The 17,300-nt window shown below is 38.7% G+C and overlaps 1 protein-coding gene and 1 long non-coding RNA gene across 3 annotated transcripts in view; one reads left to right on the top strand and one right to left on the bottom strand.

Moving 5' to 3' along the window:
• Positions 1 to 242: 242 nt before the first annotated feature.
• Positions 243 to 6,634, bottom strand: AFG2B (AFG2 AAA ATPase homolog B). The gene is made up of 8 exons (XM_013099450.5): positions 5,429 to 6,634; positions 4,758 to 4,943; positions 4,007 to 4,165; positions 3,272 to 3,481; positions 2,612 to 2,839; positions 2,107 to 2,241; positions 1,270 to 1,395; positions 243 to 582 (listed from the first exon to the last, which is right to left on the bottom strand). Exons 1-8 carry the CDS (start codon positions 6,503 to 6,505, stop codon positions 430 to 432), a joined length of 2,274 nt encoding a protein of 757 aa, XP_012954904.3. The 5' UTR covers positions 6,506 to 6,634; the 3' UTR covers positions 243 to 429.
• A 1-nt stretch (position 6,635) lies between these two features.
• Positions 6,636 to 17,300, top strand: part of LOC110352705 (uncharacterized) — an 84,311-nt gene continuing 73,646 nt past the window's right edge. For both annotated transcript variants that reach the window (XR_011812012.1, XR_011812013.1), the window contains exons 1-3: positions 6,636 to 7,045; positions 8,016 to 8,118; positions 14,479 to 14,547. This is a non-coding gene — a long non-coding RNA (uncharacterized lncRNA). The remainder of the gene's footprint in view (positions 7,046 to 8,015; positions 8,119 to 14,478; positions 14,548 to 17,300) is intronic.

Here is a 17,300-nt window from a genome sequence, read left to right as displayed (position 1 = left end):
TGGAACGGCTTATCTTTTTGCATAGTATGGAGCTTGGTTTCTCATACTTCACATTCTGAAAGCTTTTCTGCCTTCAGTAGTCACTCTGTCCTTTTCAGACTTCACATTTTAAATCAAATATACTTACTGTGCCAGTGTTTATAATCAAAACTAGGAAATGTATAGTAAAACAAAGCTGTTCTGTAGTACTCCACCTAACTATCTCAACGATCCACGTCATGCAATGGAAACCTAGCCCAAGCAACCATGGCTTCAGTTTATTCATTACTGACATTATGCATTTTTTACCCGTGAAATTTTACTGTATTTCATACAGATTGAAAACTACAGTAAGTACAGTATGAAAAAGCAGGAAAGATACAAAATGCTTCAACTCTCAGTCTTCGTGATATATTTAAAAATATGTATGCCATATCATTCCTTTTTGATTCAAGATGTTAATTCTTGATTATAAAATTTTTCATAAAATTCCAAGTCTTTTGTGCTTAAAGACGGTTTTACAGTCCTCAGTGATTGTACAAAATGCTCATGTTTTACAGTAGTTGCTTCAAGTCCATTCTCTTGCAACGCCAACAAAGCAGCCTTTAGAAAAGAAAAGAAAAAAAAAAGCTTGAAATGCTTATAATATTAACTCACAAAAAAGTTACTGCAAGTATTTTAAAACATTTTACATGAAACTAAATTTTATACAATGCTGTTCTCAGATACTTTGTCTGAATTATATTTATCACTAAATACACCACCAGGTAAGACTAATGTAAATTTCACATTTACTTTTTGTCTGTATTAGAAAACGTATCCTTGATCATTTACATATTGGATTTTCTTCCATTTTTTTTTTTCTGCTTTCAATATAACTTTGCTCAAGTATTTATGGACTGTTCTATTTTTTTCCACTCTAGCCTTGACAGTACATGCTGCTTTCAGCTAATAATGCCGCAGTTGCTTGCAGTACACAAAATATGATTTCTCCAGATGTGAGCCTGCATTACAAAAAGCCACATGAAATAAAAGGTAGTACAGCTCACACTTATGCCAGTAGAATAACTTCTACCAGTAAATTATCAAAGAAACCCTTTATATTTATTTGGATTTTTATTTAAAGAATTCTTGTTCACTCCTGTTTTATTCATTCTCTTTATTTTCAGCGGTGGAATAATCTGTACTACAGATTATTCTAGAGGCTTGGTAACCTCTATAAGTTAACTATTTTCATTGAAAGGTATAATTTATAGTTTATTTCACAGATTTACTATGAATATTTCATACCTCCTTGCACAAATTTTCAATATCAGCTCCAGAGAAGAGGTCTGTTAGGACTCCTAAATCTTGCAGTGCCACATCAGAATCTAATGGAATTTTTTCCGTGCAAATTTTCAAAATGGAAAGCCTTCCCTGTAAGTTGGTATATATTAAATGAGAAAACAAAACCAAACAAAGTAACACTTACTCCCACTCCAAAACAATAAAAAAATCTGAAATCAGAACTAAGAAAGATCTGGGAAATTACCAAAAGCAGAACTACCATATTTCTGGTGAAAGAGTAAACAAAATACTATTAATGGAAATATTCACTCTTGCGGTTATCTCATATATTAAAGTCTGGTATTCAGAGTTGCTCATTACTTCACGAAAATGCTATTTTACACTGAAAGTTCCATATTTGTCCTGCTGTGGGTCATCTCTTCTTTTTGAGCGGCTCAGGGCAAATAGTTATACCACTGAGCATTTACAGGGCACAAGAGATCTGAAGCAAGGACAGCTAACTTGTTATGATACTTCCTAAACTGCAGCTTGATTCTGTAAATAAAGAATTATTTCAGATTTTTGGCTGTTTTCTATATGCAATAGTGTAACTACATGCACCAGTTCAAAAATTACTGGTATTTAAATTACAAATAGGATTATTCCTTTTTAAACTTCATGTACTTTGAATCTGGTGACTCATTTTCGTGAACCATCCATCAATTTTTTACTATATAATGAATATATATTCCTATAATATATTTATATTATTGGAATATTTCCCCTTTACTCCTGAATTAAAGTATGCTGGCAATTTCTCTTTCTCCATTTGAAGCCACATATGGATTTGTAATACATCACCTTAAGATCTGGAGGTGGAATATAGATCACCCTGTCTAGCCTTCCAGGACGCAGTAAAGCATCATCCAACATATCTGGTCTATTTGTTGCAGCAACTACCATGACATCTTTGTTCAAAGTTTCCTGAAACTCTAGCTGAGTAAAGAGATTATATAAACAAGTTAGTGCAACATGGATAAGACAGGTAATATCTAAAGACTTTTGTTAACTACTAGTAAGAAAATAAAAGGGGAAAGAAGAAAATGCATCTCTGTATGAATCTATTTCCCTTTTAATATCAATATTTTATATATCATTATATATAGCATTTTATTATTTTATATTAATATTTTGCGTATGGGTATTTTGCTTGGAGAAAGTCTCACTGATGAACAGCATATACAAAACCAGCAATCTATAAATGGTATTTTATAAAAATCAGAAACAATGACAGAATAGAATAGCACGTTTTTAAGCCTAAGGATTTTAAGTTTAAAAACATGAATGCCAACAACTAAAAAATTACCTGTCTTTCCTCGTCACTTAATTCTTGACATTGGCCCTCAAGCTGTAGTTTATTTCCTCTCCTTTCTGTGACTTTCAGTCCAATGCCATCCAACTCATTAAGAAGAACAGAAAGAACTCGTTCTGAGACACCATGGCCAGTTTTATGGTGTGACCGAGATCCTAAGATAGAATCAATCTCATCTAGGAATATTATTGCTGGAGTACTTGCTCTTGCTTGGCAAAATACCTATTTTTGGATTGATAGAATAAAATGTTAATGCATACTTTCTACTGGGTAAGGTGAAATCACCTGTTTACATTCACTCTGTATTTTGACTTAATTATGCAACTTTAAAGATAAATTATTTCACAAAATAAGATGCATTCATTCAAAAAGCCATTCTGGATTACATTTACTACAGACAGATTCTGCTTTTTAATTAAATTCTTATGTGAACTAACAACAAGAGGGGTAGAAATACTTTCAAAGTTTAAAACTGGTATCATTTTAGGGTTAGATTCTCCATTTACACAAATGTAAAAGCATTATCTTTTTCTATTTCAAAACTAGGTAAATTTTAACTATCATTTTTCCAATAGCAAAATTTAGGCCTTACTTACACTTCATAAAAAACAGGCAAAAATAAACTTTAGATCTCATATAAATTAAAAACTGTACCTGAGACAAAATCTTCTCTGAATCTCCAACGTAAGGTGAGAAAAGGTCAGCACCACTTACAGAAAGAAAGGAACAGTGACAACTTGTGGCCACAGCCCTCACCAGTTTGGTTTTGGCACACCCTGACGGCCCATAGAGAAGAACACCCTTTGGACGAGACAGGCCCATCCTAGCAAATGCCTGAGGAAATTTCATAGGCCACTCAATGCACTGTCAATACATAAAAAAGGGATGAAATTCTCAGTAAAGGAACTAGAGTTCACAGCCAATCAATAAAGCAGCTAAGCAAAATATTTCTCTCTTTGGTTCATGCATTAATTTTAAATCAACACAGAATACTAATACAGTCTTTCTTGGTATGAAAAGACATCCTCGTTCCCTTTCCCTCCTTCTTGAAGTTTCCTCTCAGTCTCAAACAGAATAAAAGGCAATCCTTGAAGAATGACATGCAAGAGCCACATCTGGCTACAAACTCAGAAATGTACTGTTGCAGAGTTTTTCAGATACTGGAAAGCATGATAATTATTTCATGGTATTACTGCTGTTATCCTGGGGCAGGAAGGTTTTTAAATCACAAGCACTACAATAACTTAATGTAGTAGAAAATAGTGTTTAGAATACAATTTAGAATCATGTAATTTGCTAGACAATACATTTCTATAACGTAGCACATGGAACACCTTGGAACATATGGCCATAAACTGCCTTTTTATCTAAATACATTTTATACATTACCTGTTTTAACTTCAGTTTTACATCTTCAAGACCACCTATTTGCTCCCAAGTGACTGGCTTACACTCTTTTAGTCCAATTACACTTCGAAACGAGGATGGTTGAATTTTTTTAAAAGCTTCTTGGAAATTTGCCATGTTAATCACCATTTCAGTTGAATCCTGAAGAAAATCAAATAAAGCATATTAATAATGTTTTTACATAATAATTTACAATGCTCTATTAGTATGCCAAACACTTCACAAAAGGACAAATGCAATCAATAGTCAATTAAATTCCTGCCCTAACAAGCTTAAGCACTGCATACAAAAAGATGTAGCACAAAGTAGAATATATTCTCTTTATTGAAAATTTAAAAAACAAACAAACAAACAAACAAAAAACAAACAGCTTATCAGAAAGGAATATTTTAGGGAAAACTACTGTTTTTCCCTAAATTATTTTTTCATTACAGAGTGACCTACAAAATCAAAGAGTTGCTAGATCCAGGGTTACTACACATAAATGCCTTGATTCTCTTGAATACAAATGGTCTAGCATTCATAACTCTCAAAAAGTCTGCAAAGTGCAGTTATTAAAATGCAAATGCAGTAAAAGCATTGGTATATTTACATTTATAACACATTTGGTGCTTTTCAGCATTTAAGGTTCTGACTTTTTCATCTTCTTGAGAATTTCCAGGAAAACTAAGTATTAATGGAGAAAATGTAGTACATAATAATTACATTCACCTTGATTAATTTGCAAGCATACCAAAGAACTGTGGAACATAGCCTGCATAGCAGCTTCTCTGCAGAGTGCTGTAAGGTCAGCTCCAACATACGCAGCTGTAATTTCTGACAGTTTAATCAAATCAACGTCCGCAGAAATCGGCATACTAGATGTAAGCAACTGCAGGATGGATCTTCTCTGCATAAGTGTTGGTGTCCCAATAATAACCTAAAACAATAAAAATTTTAAGGAGATATTTTGCTGTATTCCTCTTGTTTTGTAGACCTATGCAAACACTTTGTCTCTGCTTTACACTGTGTTCTGAAAATTTACCTACCTGTATTGCAACTAGAGTTTTACAAGAAACTAACAGCAGCATACAAATGATAAATTTTTAAAGCACCTTTCATTTATGCTTACCTTCCAAGTGAACAGTGTTGTATAAAGAGTTGTTCATAAGACACTGTCAGCTGTCACTGTCACTGTTCACCATATACTGTTTTAAGGTAATATACAAATAAGAACATAAGTCTTAGGCAAAGACGTTATTTCAGTGTTCACAACAGAGAAACAGGACGTATGTGTCAAATCTGTGGAATCCCACTACAAAACATGACTAGTAGCCATTTTTCCCTCTAAAAAAATGAATTACTATATTAAGTGTCCCCCTGGAAAAGAAAGGAAATTCTTTATGTGTAACAGGGTTTGCTTACCTCTCTGTCAAATCTGCCAGGTCTTCTCAGTGCAGGGTCTAAGGCATCAGGCCTGTTTGTTGCTGCCATGAGGACCATCTTGCCTTCACTACCTACACCATCCAGTAGTGTTAGCATCTGAGCAACAATACGATCTTCAGGAGCATTGTTTGAACTTCCTCGCTTTGGGCATAAGGAGTCAATCTCATCGATAAAGAGAATAGTTGGGCCTTCATGGGACATTTCTCTGCCCTTTTCAAAGACTCTTTGCAAATTCTCTTCGCTTTCTCCTGGCCTGGAACCATAAAGGGCTGGGCCACTGATGCAAAGCAGGTATGCACCCACTTCTTTTGCTACTGCCTTTACCATAAGAGTTTTCCCCACACCTGGAGGGCCTATTAGTAGCACCCCATTAGGGACAGAAAGCCCCAGCTTCTTAAAAGTTTTTGGAAAACGAAAGGGCAGATCAATCATTTCTTTCAAAGTCCTTCTCACATCATCCAATCCCGCAACTGAAATATTTCCTGTGTCCTCCGATAAATGCCTGTACCTTTCTAGAGTGAACACCTCTTTAATTTTTACACTTGTTTGGGGGGTTATCAGTCCGGCCTCCTCTGTCAAAGGGTCTACAGAGAGCACTTCAATGTGCACCACAGGAGTTTCAAGATTTGGGGCGACAGTAACAACGTAATGATGGGAAACATAAACGTTTCTTAGCAGGTCCCTGATCATCTCCTGAAGCACTGCTCGGGGCATGGACTTTCGCAGCGCTGAGCTCTTCACGACCACGTTCACGGTCGCCTTCTTTAGGCGGCAACGGGGCAGCAGCTGCAGCCGGCCGAGGCTCAGCGTCAGGCCCCTCAGCGCCGCCGCCGCCACCCCCGCGGTCCTGCAGGCCAGGTCAACCTGCAGGTAACCGTCCGCCAGGTCCGCCCTGGGCCAGGCCGTGCACAAGCAGCTCCCGCCGGGCACGGAGATCCTCAGCGGGGCCCCGAGTGGAGCACCCAGGAAGGAGAGGGCGGCAGGGCCCAGCCTGCACCTCTGCGTGCCCTCGTCGCCGGGCTCGGGCGGGAGCAGCCTTAGGGGCACCGCCTCCATGGCGGGCAGCGACCGCAGCGCCGCGGGGGCCTCCCTACTCACCCCTCACCCCGCAGTGCCCGTCCCTCACGGCCGGCGGCCATCCCTCAGAGCCCCGCGCATGCACCGCCTCGGAGCAAGCGCACTGAGGGACTGCACCGGGGCGGGACTTCGCCGTCCCTCCCACTCCCGCCTCGCTCTTGCCCCCCTCAGGGCTGTCAGGGCACTGTGAGGCGAGCCCGTCTCACAGACCCTTCTCAGCCTTTCACACCCTCTGTTCCCAGCCGAAATAGGGCTAACGTACCCCTTGTCGTGGCCAGCCACCTTGTTCTCCTCACTGCTGGACGTGCCGGTGGTCCCTCGCCTCCCTCAGGTCGTCTCCTCAGCGCCACCCGCTCGTCGGGTGGGCGCTTCCCAAGTGCATTCTCAAAAGTTGGGCTCCCTTTTTCCAGTAGTTCCCCTGGCTCAAGGCAGTGCTGGCAGTTGGGGTAGAGTCAACCCTAGGTGCTAAGAGAAGCAAGTGGGGAGCCACAGAATTGCCTTGAGAAGCTGCTGGTACAGGTGAATAGGAGGCAGAAATTTTTTCAGGAATGGATAAATCTGTTGTAATGCATTGTTCTGACAAATATTCAGTCAGTGTTTGAGAAAAAACAATTTTATAACTGTTTGGCCCATGGTCTTTTCAAATTGTGCCGTGAATTGTGCAATAGTTCTATAAAAACCTTTCAGATCTGCCAGCATTGTAGGATGCAATATAAAGCCATGATCTGTGAGATTTAGAAAGTGCACAGTTTTACTCCTGGAAGTAGCTTCGCTATGAGTGCAGTTACACATGTACTTAATACACACAAGCTCTGTTTGAGACCTCATATGTACGAGGATTGGCATCTCAAACACACGGCACTGTCAGACTGGTATGTTCATAGACAGACGGGGAGGGGTTTATGGCATGCCTACAAGCTGTCCAGCATGCACTTTGAAGGTCTCATGAGAAAAACGTGAGGAGATCTCTTTGGTGGTGTCCTGTTTCATCACATTCCTTCATGAACCAAGGGCTGTATACAAAACTGTAAGCAATATGAACATAAACGGGTAATGTGAACATCACTTCAGCTAATTTTAAATATGCATAGGAACTCAATATAATGGAGTCCAAAAATCGTCAATTCAGCTCTTTGAAAGCATGTTCTTTTTTTTTACCAAACTGTAGTACCAAGACCTTATTTATATACTTTTACAGAAAACATTGCTGAATGACTATTCTGGTTTGGAATGCATCACTTTGAGTACTCATGCTCCTGAAACTTTTACAGGCCCCAAAATCAGCAGTGACAAGGTGGCAGGAAGGTGTTCCACCAAGAATCTAGTTAAATTGTAAAAGGAAGGAGGGAGGGAGGGAAGGAAGGAAGGAAGGAAGGAAGGAATAAAGACAACAAACAAACAAAAAAACCAAACCGATGTTTTAAACAATTTTCTTAATATTCACTAGATGGCAGCTGATCTTCAAGAATGGTTGTATTTCTCCTTGCAGATCTGATAATTTCAAGGGAGTAGTCATCGGTTCTTGGAGAAATTGATTGTAGTCCAGCATTGTCTTCACTCTGTTTCAAATATCAAACTGAAATACCAGCACAGTGAGTGTTGAGATCATTTTCAGCTTCATTACGGTTTCTGCTTTTTTGTATTGGGTTTATTGCTGTTTATTTCTGGGAAAGAATGTTCTTTTATTGTTTACTTTTATATTTAGTGGGCCAGGTGTATTTCTTTTTAAGGACAACTTAAAATACTTTAATGATATTCTAAAGAGATGGAATAATATTTCTGTTTTTCTTTTGGATATACCTGTTGATTTTTGATAGAATAAAATGTTGTTCCTCATTCCCAATTTATTATAGCTCACAAAATAAAATAGCTGTGTCTTGCTACAATAATTACCTGCATACATAGTAGATAAGGTATTAAGCTGAATATATATTTGGTAAGTTTGATTATATCTTGTATGTATCATAATAGTTAACAAATTAACAGTGTCTTTAATGTAGTTTTTCTTAATGATAAATGGATTTTGAAATGTATGCTAATGTAGCTCAGAGTGGGTAGATGGCATGTATATACTTTAGAGCAGGATTTTAATGTCTAGTGGAGGTTTTCTGGCCAAAAATAAATGCTGTATTGCAATTATCACAGAATCACAGAACTGTAGGGGTTGGAAGGGACCTCGAAAGATCATCCAACCCCCCTGCCAAAGTAGGTTCCTTACAGCAGGCTGCCCAGGTAGGCATCCAGACAGAGTATCTCCAGAGAAGGAGACTCCACAACCTAGGCAGCGTGTTCCAATGCTCTGTCGCCCTCACTGTTAAGTTCTTTCGCATGTCAGCGTGGAACTTCCTGTGCTCTAACTTGTAGCAGTTGCCCTTTGTCCCATCCCCACAAACCACTGAGAAGAGATTGGCTACATCCTTCTGTCCCCCACCCCTCAGATATTTATATACACTGAGGAGATCCCCTCTCAGTCTTCTCTTCTCCAGGCTGAACAGACCCAGGTCTCTCAGCCTTTCTTCATAGGGAAGATGCTCCAGGCCCCGTATCATCTTTGTGGCCCTCCACTGGACTCTTTCCAGGAGATCCCTGTCTTTCTTGTACCGGGTAGCCCAGAACTGGATACAGTACTCCAGGTGAGGCCTGACCAGGGCAGAGTAGAGGGGGAGGATCACCTCCCTTGACCTACTGGCCACACTCCTTTTAATGCACGCCAGGATCCCATTGGCCCTCTTGGCCACCAGCGCACACTGCTGGCTCATGGTCAACCTTTCGTCCACCAGGACCCCCAGGTCCTTCTCCTCAGAGCTCCTCTCCAGCAGGTCGTCTCCCAGCCTGTACTGATAAATTATGCTAGATATTGTGCATTTAAAGCACCAGTTTCAGTTTTAACAAAATTTCATAGATAAATTTAAAGATGTGCTTAAAGGAGAAAAATGAGCTCTTATATGTCTGCATGTTTTTATGGGAGGGCCACCCTCAATTTGTTTACTTAACTTTCCAGTGAGCATCCAGCCTTGTATCTTTATAAGGAAAAAGTTCTCATTGCATCTAGTAGGAATTTTGGATGTGCAAGGCATGAGACGTTAGGCCCTGCATTTCTCAAAGAAAGTGTGGAAAATCTCTGACTGCTGCCAAACTGTTATTGTGATGTTACTGCACCTTAGGTAACATTCACATTGCACCGCTGAGGGAAGTTACAGCCCTCAGTATCAGAAAAGAATATGTGCTTGCACCTGAATTATTTCAGAGGAGAGTCTGGTGTCTTTACTTAAGTTGGCAAGGAAATGATTTTATGCTATTCAATATAGGAATGAGAGCAGACTGTGGAGAAAGACATAAGAACCGTACAAGTCTGAGGGACTTTGCGATAAAATAGCAGATAAAATTTAGTATACATTGATGTGAAGAGGGAAAAGCCATCCTAGAGTCCCCTTTATAGAAGTGGGATAGAAGGCAATAAGAATGATCAAAGGTATGGAATGGCTTCTGTGCAAGGAATGACTAGAAGTAGTCTGTAACTGCTCAACATAAAAAGAGAAAACTTTGAGATGACTACGGAAGAGATCTGCAAAATTGTGACTTGGATAGAAAATGCCAGCTTTAAGGGTCTCTTCCAATGCCAGAATAACTGATGGCACTTAAACCTATGTTCAAAACAAAGAAAAAGAGGTCATCCATCGTATGGTGGGTAGTAGATCTGTAGAACTTCACTGAAGGATGCTGTGGATGGAAAACTGTCAGTACAAGGGGAGACTGAACAATTATTTAGAAAAGACTGATGCTCGCAATAGTTCTCAGGGTTGAGAAGGTCTGTGTGAGAAGAGAGCTTAGAGGATTGCTGAAGAGCCATGCTCACACTGGTATACGAAACTTCTGCAAGCTGAAATGGTTGGAAATTGGGAGTCTATGAAAAAGAAAGTGTCATGCACACTTATTCTGACTGCCCATTTCTGACCATTATTCACATTTTTTTTTTGTTTAAAGGCGCATTCTTAAAGTATCATGTTTATTCCTTAAATTCTGCAAAGAATTCTGCAAAAGTAATTTGATTCAGACATGCAAAATTGCAGGTGCATGCTTTGTACCAACATTTTTCCTCTTAGAAAATCCCAAATAGTCATCCCTTGTACTTGTCTAATTCCTTTGCCCCTCAGTTCAACATGCTAACCTGAGAGAAAACTTCTCTATAATTTTGTGATGTGTGCGTGTGTAGTGCGATGAATTGGTTCGTTACAGAACAGGGTCAGTGCAAGGGAGCAAAGCTGCTCTCTTGTTCTAAAAGTCCCAGGAAGTTTTTGTGGAAATCAGTACTTTCCATGGAATATTTTCACTTCAGTAAATAAATTTTGGCAGTAATGTCTCACCAGGTATATAGATGGTTTATGTAGAAGAAGCTTTTTGATCTAGGGTTTTCTTTTGGACACTAGTCTAGTTGGCAAAAGTATGTTAGGTACAATGTTAATAGGTACCATTACTACATTTCCATTGCATGCTTCCAAAAGGCAGCCAGTCCAATACCATTTATATTTTCTTTTTGTACTGCTTGTCAGAGAAACAGAATTGGGACAGCAAGGTTTCTGTCTAATTCTCATTGAATGGAATGCAGTATATTTGCATCCAGAATTAAAGCAAGGAAACCACACTCTGAGCATTTCTTGTGATTAGCAATGGTTATTACTAATTCTTCCCATTAGAAGATAATTTTTGGAAATGCACTGGAACTTATGTGATTTATATAACATATAGTGTCCTTTCAAAGCATATTAATATTGCAATAGCAATCCTGTAGTGTTTCATTCACAGAATCACAGAATCATCTGGGTTGGAAGAGACCTCCAAGATCACCTCTGTCCACCTAGTCCAACCTCTGACCTAACACTAACAGTCCCCACTAAACCATATCCCTAAGCTCTACACCTAAACATCTTTTAAAGACCTCCAGGGATGGTGACTCAACCACTTCCCTGGGCAGCCTGTTCCAATGCCTAACAACCTTTTCAATTAAGTTCTTCCTAACATCCAACCTAAACCTCCCTTGGTGCAACTTTGGCCCATTCCCCCTTATCCTGTCACCACGCCTCATGGGAGAATAGACCAACCCCCACCTCGCTACAGCCTCCTTTAAGGTACCTGTAGAGAGCGATAAGGTCGCCCCTGAGCCTCCTCTTCTCCACGCTGAACAATCCCAGCTCCCTCAGCTGCTCCTCATAAGACTTTTTCTCCAGACCCCACCAGCTTCGTCGCCCTTCTCTGGACTTGCTCAAGCACCTCCATGTCATCCTTGTAGTGAAGGGCCCAAAGCTCAACACAGTACTCCAGGTGCGGCTTCACCAGAGCTGAGTAAAGGGGGACAGTCTCTTCCCTAGCCCCTGCTGGCCACCCTGCTTCTTATACAAGCCAGGATGCTGTTGGCCTTCTTGGCCACCTGAGCACACTGCTGGCTCACATTCAGCCGACTATCAACCAATACTCCCAGGTCCTTCTCTGCCAGGCAGCTTTCCAACCACTCAGCTCCCAGCCTGTAGCTCTGCTTGGGGTTGTTGTGCCCCAGGTGCAGGACCCGGCACTTGGCCTTGTTGAACCTCATACAGTTGGCCTCAGCCCATCGGTGCAGCCTATCCAGATCCTCCTGCAGAGCCTTCCTACCCTCGAGCAGATCGACACACGCACCTAACTTGGTGTCATCTGCAAACTTACTGAGGGTGCACTCAATGTCCTCATCCATATTGTCGATAAAGATGTTAAAGAGGACTGGCCCTAGTACTGAGCCCTGGGGGACGCCACTAGTGACCGGCCTCCAACTGGATTTGACTCCATTCACCACAACTCTTTGGGCCCAGCTACCCAGCCAGTTTCTAACCCAACAAAGCATACACTAGTCCAGCCAAGAGCAGCCAGTTTCCTGAGGAGAATGCTATGGGAGAAGGTGTCAAAAGCCTTATTGAAGTCAAGGTAGACCACATCCACAGCCTTTTTCTCATCCACTAAGCACGTCACTTTGTCATAGAAGGAGATCAGGTTTGTCAAGCAGGACCTACCTTTCATAAACCCATGCTGACTGGGCCTGATTGCCTGCTTGCCCTGCAAATGCCACATGATGAGACTCAAGATAATCTGCTCCATTATCTTCCTTGAAACTGAGGTCAAACTAGCAGGACTATAGTTTCCTGGATCTGTCTTCCAGCCCTTCTTGTATATGGGTGTCACGTTTGCTAGATGAAGGCAAGGGATGTAATCAGAATTTGCATATCGATCATCATTTGGAATAAATGCTGGATGGGACTATTCCTCATGAATTAGTCATTCTCTTGTCAAAACAGTTTGTACTTAGGGCCACTTCAAGTTCTGGTACTTTAACATGGAGCTTGCTTATGTGTAATGATGTTCTTTACTTTTTGAATTTGACTATATGTGAAGCTCTACAAAACTGTTTCCACTCCTCTATAAAATTATCAAATTTGTAATTTCAGCAGTGTTAAAATATGAGTTTAATGGTCTTAAAAGGATAGTTACAATGACATAATGTCTAAATGTCATAGGACAGTTTAAGTTCTAGTTCACGATTTCTGAAGGGCTTTTAAGAATATTACATCTGAAATTCTGAAGCAGAAGAATGGTGTTATATTCCATTAGTCAATTTTCAGTGGGCTTTGTTTTTCATTAATGCAAGTTTTCAGGTCTGCTGTGAAAACTAGCTTGATGCAATAATGCTTTGCAGAGAAGAAATTTTTAGCTAAGTTCTTTCATGAGTGATATGTATGCAACTTGAACAGATATTGTCTTCCGTTTAAATTACTGGATGGTAAGCAGTTAATTTTATTGCTGATATGTATTTACAGTAAAATGCATAAGCTGTTTTCTTTTACAAAACAGTAGGCTGGATAAAAATGTTCATGTAGTTTGTTTGGTTTAATGATCATTGTAGCACATGAACGTATTTCTAGAAAAAATATTTACTCTGTCCTTGCTTGGAAATTCAGTTATAAATTACTTTCCTTATTACTGTTTTGATGGCTCACAAAGAAGCATATCAAAATATCTGTTAGAACGGTTCTAAACTGCACAAGATTTAATAAAATTCGTGCATATGCTTTCACTGATTTTCCTTGTAAAAGGAGGACAAGAATTCTCGGAGAGGTAATACTAGGATTTAGTTTTAATAATGTTTATTTTCTCTATTCAGTATACTTAATTATGAGTATGTTGATTAAAGATAGCTATATTAATTCACACCTCTTATATAGCCTAATATTGAGAGGGTTGAAAATGAGGATTTTTTAAGGTGGTATTACTGCCATGTATCCTTATGGAAATGAGGCAACAGTTGCTCACAACAGGAAGAGAATTAATCATGTGGTTTAGACAGAAGTAGAAAAAAAAAAGGGGGGAAACAACAACAACAACAACAAAACAAACAAGCAGCCTAATTGTGGGAGGTGTACAAGCACCTTAACTTCCCAAGACAACTGAGGTCTTGGCATTACCTAAGAAATGCCAATTATGTTGGAAAATTTGACTTCAACTTATTACCAGTAATTTGATACAGATATACCACACACAATGTTAAATCTTGAATTCTGTTAAACTATTGTGTTCTGTACTGAGTACAATGTATTTAGCATTTCTGCTATACCAATTGTCTTTCATGCATCAAAGACGCTACAGTATTAATAGAAGTCATCTGTGTTCCTCAAAAGGAAGAAATGGCAGTCAAAGTAGAAAGGGACCAAGGCAGCAAAGAAAGGTCAGGAACCTTGGAATAGGTTCTGTGAGGGCAGTATAGTGTAGGAAAGACAGTCTGAAGGGAAATCCAGTAGTCCTTTGAACAGAAACCTGCAATTTTTCTGTCCTTATGGTGATAGATGTTTATTTCTTATGTGAGTGTGAATGATTCTGCAGCTATTAACTGAGTATGAGACATCAGAATAGTCATGCATATTCTCCATGTTTAGGCACATCTCATGCTTCAGCTGAAGAAAAGCTTCTGAAAATCCTTGGAGAGACAATCAAGCCAGCTGCTGGTAGGAGTAATTGTCTTTTGGTAGTATAATAGTTTTTTCTTCTGCCTTTGGGAGGAGTCTTATGCCTTTAGCATTCCTATTCCCTAAAACAAAGATCTTGGAACACAGTCATGTACAAATATCAACATTTTTTCCCTTGTCATCATCCCTTAAAATTAGATTAATTATTCTGGACTTGTATGAATTGTCACTTCTGTGTCTGCATTTTTGCCTTTCTGTTTTCAAGCTGCTATTTTCACTTATTGCTGTTTTATAATTTTTAATGCTTCTGGAATGAGTCACCTTTTCTACTTCCCACCCCAGTGTTTGATTACTGATCTGACTGATGTGAGATAATTATGATTTACAGAGGAAGTGGGAATGATTACAACACCATCAGAAGAGTTCCATATCTCAGAAAATGTTGCAGTGCAAAATATTTCAGAGAAATAAATACTCTTTTAAAACATACTGACTTTCAAATGCCTGGTGGTTAAGTAATGCAATCCAAGTACTCTAATGAACAGTAATGAAAGAAGATCATAGCAAGAATTTTCAGTGATTTTTCAAGAATTTTCCTTAGCTTCTGTTATGCTGGTCTATAGAATTTGAGATTTTTTCTTTGAACAAGTCAAGGTTGAAGGTTCACAAATTCAATGACAAAGCCATATTTCTAGATTTCCAGGTGTGAAGTTCAGTGGACTGGGCGTGAATGGAAAGTGGTTCTGTTACTTCTCACACTGCTCCATCTCCATATTTGTTTCCATTTGTACTTTTAGGACTTCCATCATGCTGTGCAGGCAATCAGATATGTAATGAAATTCTCCTTGATGAGGTGTTTGCTTTTTCACTTTTCTTTTAAAGTCAAATATCAAATAGCATTATTTTGAATCTGTCACTTGTCTTTGTTACTGAAATTGGTGTAATCTGTGCTGGTTATGTTTCCTTAGTGTTTCATATGAATATTGTTGTGTTCCGTCATAAAGTTTACTTACTATAGAAGCTCAGATATTGCAGATACTGAAATAACCACACTTCATTTAATTATTGTGAGTTAATGAATGGGTTTATTTTCACCGTGATTTCAAGTTATTCAGTCTGGCGTGTACAAATCTATTACTGTCCAAACACCAGAAAGGATTTTAAGTTTAAGATAACAAACTACATAAAATGCTACTAGCTATATGCTACCCAAAGCAGCATATTCTTTCTGTAGTTTTGTTTTGATCCAAAACAAGAGATCACTTGAAAAATTCAGCTTCAGATGCTCAAAACTGGGATTTGAGCACTCTTATGAAGTCATAACATCACTTTCTTGCCTAATAGAATTCCTTCTACTGAAAAAAAAAACACAAAACAAAAACCACCAAACACTACCAAAACCAAAAACAATCTCAATAGTTAATTTTGTATGGTTTTTATTGTTTTAAAAATTCCTTTGTATGGGTTCCAAGGGGCTGAATCTCTGGCTGGGATATTATCTACAAAACAAGCTATTAAACTGAAAATTGAAAATCATGGTTTACAACTTTCGTACTGTTTAATGTAGCACTCTAGGGATGTTCAAACAGTTATCTCTTTGAATTGTTGGTGTTTCCAAAAACACTTTATGAAATGTTATGTTGCTGTTTTTTTTTTGGTTTGTTTGTTCTTGCATTGTTGGAACAGGGCATTACAGAAAAATGATGAAGCACTTAAGATGAGTCATGTCTATACACACACTTCTAAAAATTGGTTTGTCAGTCTCTTAATGGAAATTGGACATGTTTGGTTTCTCAGGCTGTATACTACATTTATGAATGTTGCACTGGTCTGATGAAAGCATCTGATGCTTGCTGCAATCTGCTGTTCCTCCTTTATAATCTTTAGGGATGTGACAACAGACTTTTTCAAACATAATTACATCTAGCTTCAGTTAGTATGAATTGAATTTACACTATTACTTGCAAGGACCTTGTTATTTGAATCCTTTAATGGCAGTCATCTTATGTGTTCAACAGCTGCATCCTGTCACAGCAGATCTGAATTTCACTTCAAACGTCCTTGTATATGATAGCTAACAAAATATGAATATATTCCTCCCTAGAATACAACTGTTTAAAAACTGCAGTTGTTTATTATATAAAGGTGTAACCATAGAAGTAGAACTATTAAAATTGTTGATAGACTAATACAAACGTCCCACTCTGTTCTCTTGAATAAGACGGATTCTGTAGGTCAGGAAACTCTTGGCAAAGTGTTTACCCTTCAAAGTAAGAAGAAATTTTACGGCATCTAAATTTATCTCAAAGGAAACTTTTTCCCCAGGAAATTCTACGGAATCAGACCTTGTAAGATACATGTAAATAACTTGTAAATTATATTTAGCCACAGTTTATAGAGTCCAGAGTTGTAATCCAGTGGAGCAAGACGTGTTGCTGAGTATACTTAATAAAGGCATTTTTAACGAAAATGTGTAAAGCATATCCTTAAAGCATGTTAATTTATGTATGTATATTATGACTAGGGAACTATTCTCATGAGACATAAGTACTGGTACTCTCCCATAGCTCCAAAAGACTGAAAGGGATAATTGAATAGACTTGAAAATTAATTGTTTTGGTTTGAATGATCTAAGTAGATCTGGTTATTGAAACAACACTCAGAAAACTAAAAGTTGTTTCAGCAAAGATTGGAAAAATAAAATGAAAGATCTCAGAAACACTTTTCCCTAAGACATGCAGTATATATTTTACCCAGTTAGTTTTTTCACTTTTTAAGCTTTTTGTTAGTCT

The sequence above is a fragment of the Anas platyrhynchos genome, chromosome 11, assembly GCF_047663525.1.
Source record: "Anas platyrhynchos isolate ZD024472 breed Pekin duck chromosome 11, IASCAAS_PekinDuck_T2T, whole genome shotgun sequence".
In the NCBI taxonomy this organism is placed as follows: Eukaryota; Metazoa; Chordata; class Aves; order Anseriformes; family Anatidae; genus Anas; species Anas platyrhynchos.
The sequence above is the reverse complement of the archived record's forward strand: the minus strand, read 5'-3'. Positions and strand labels throughout refer to the sequence as shown.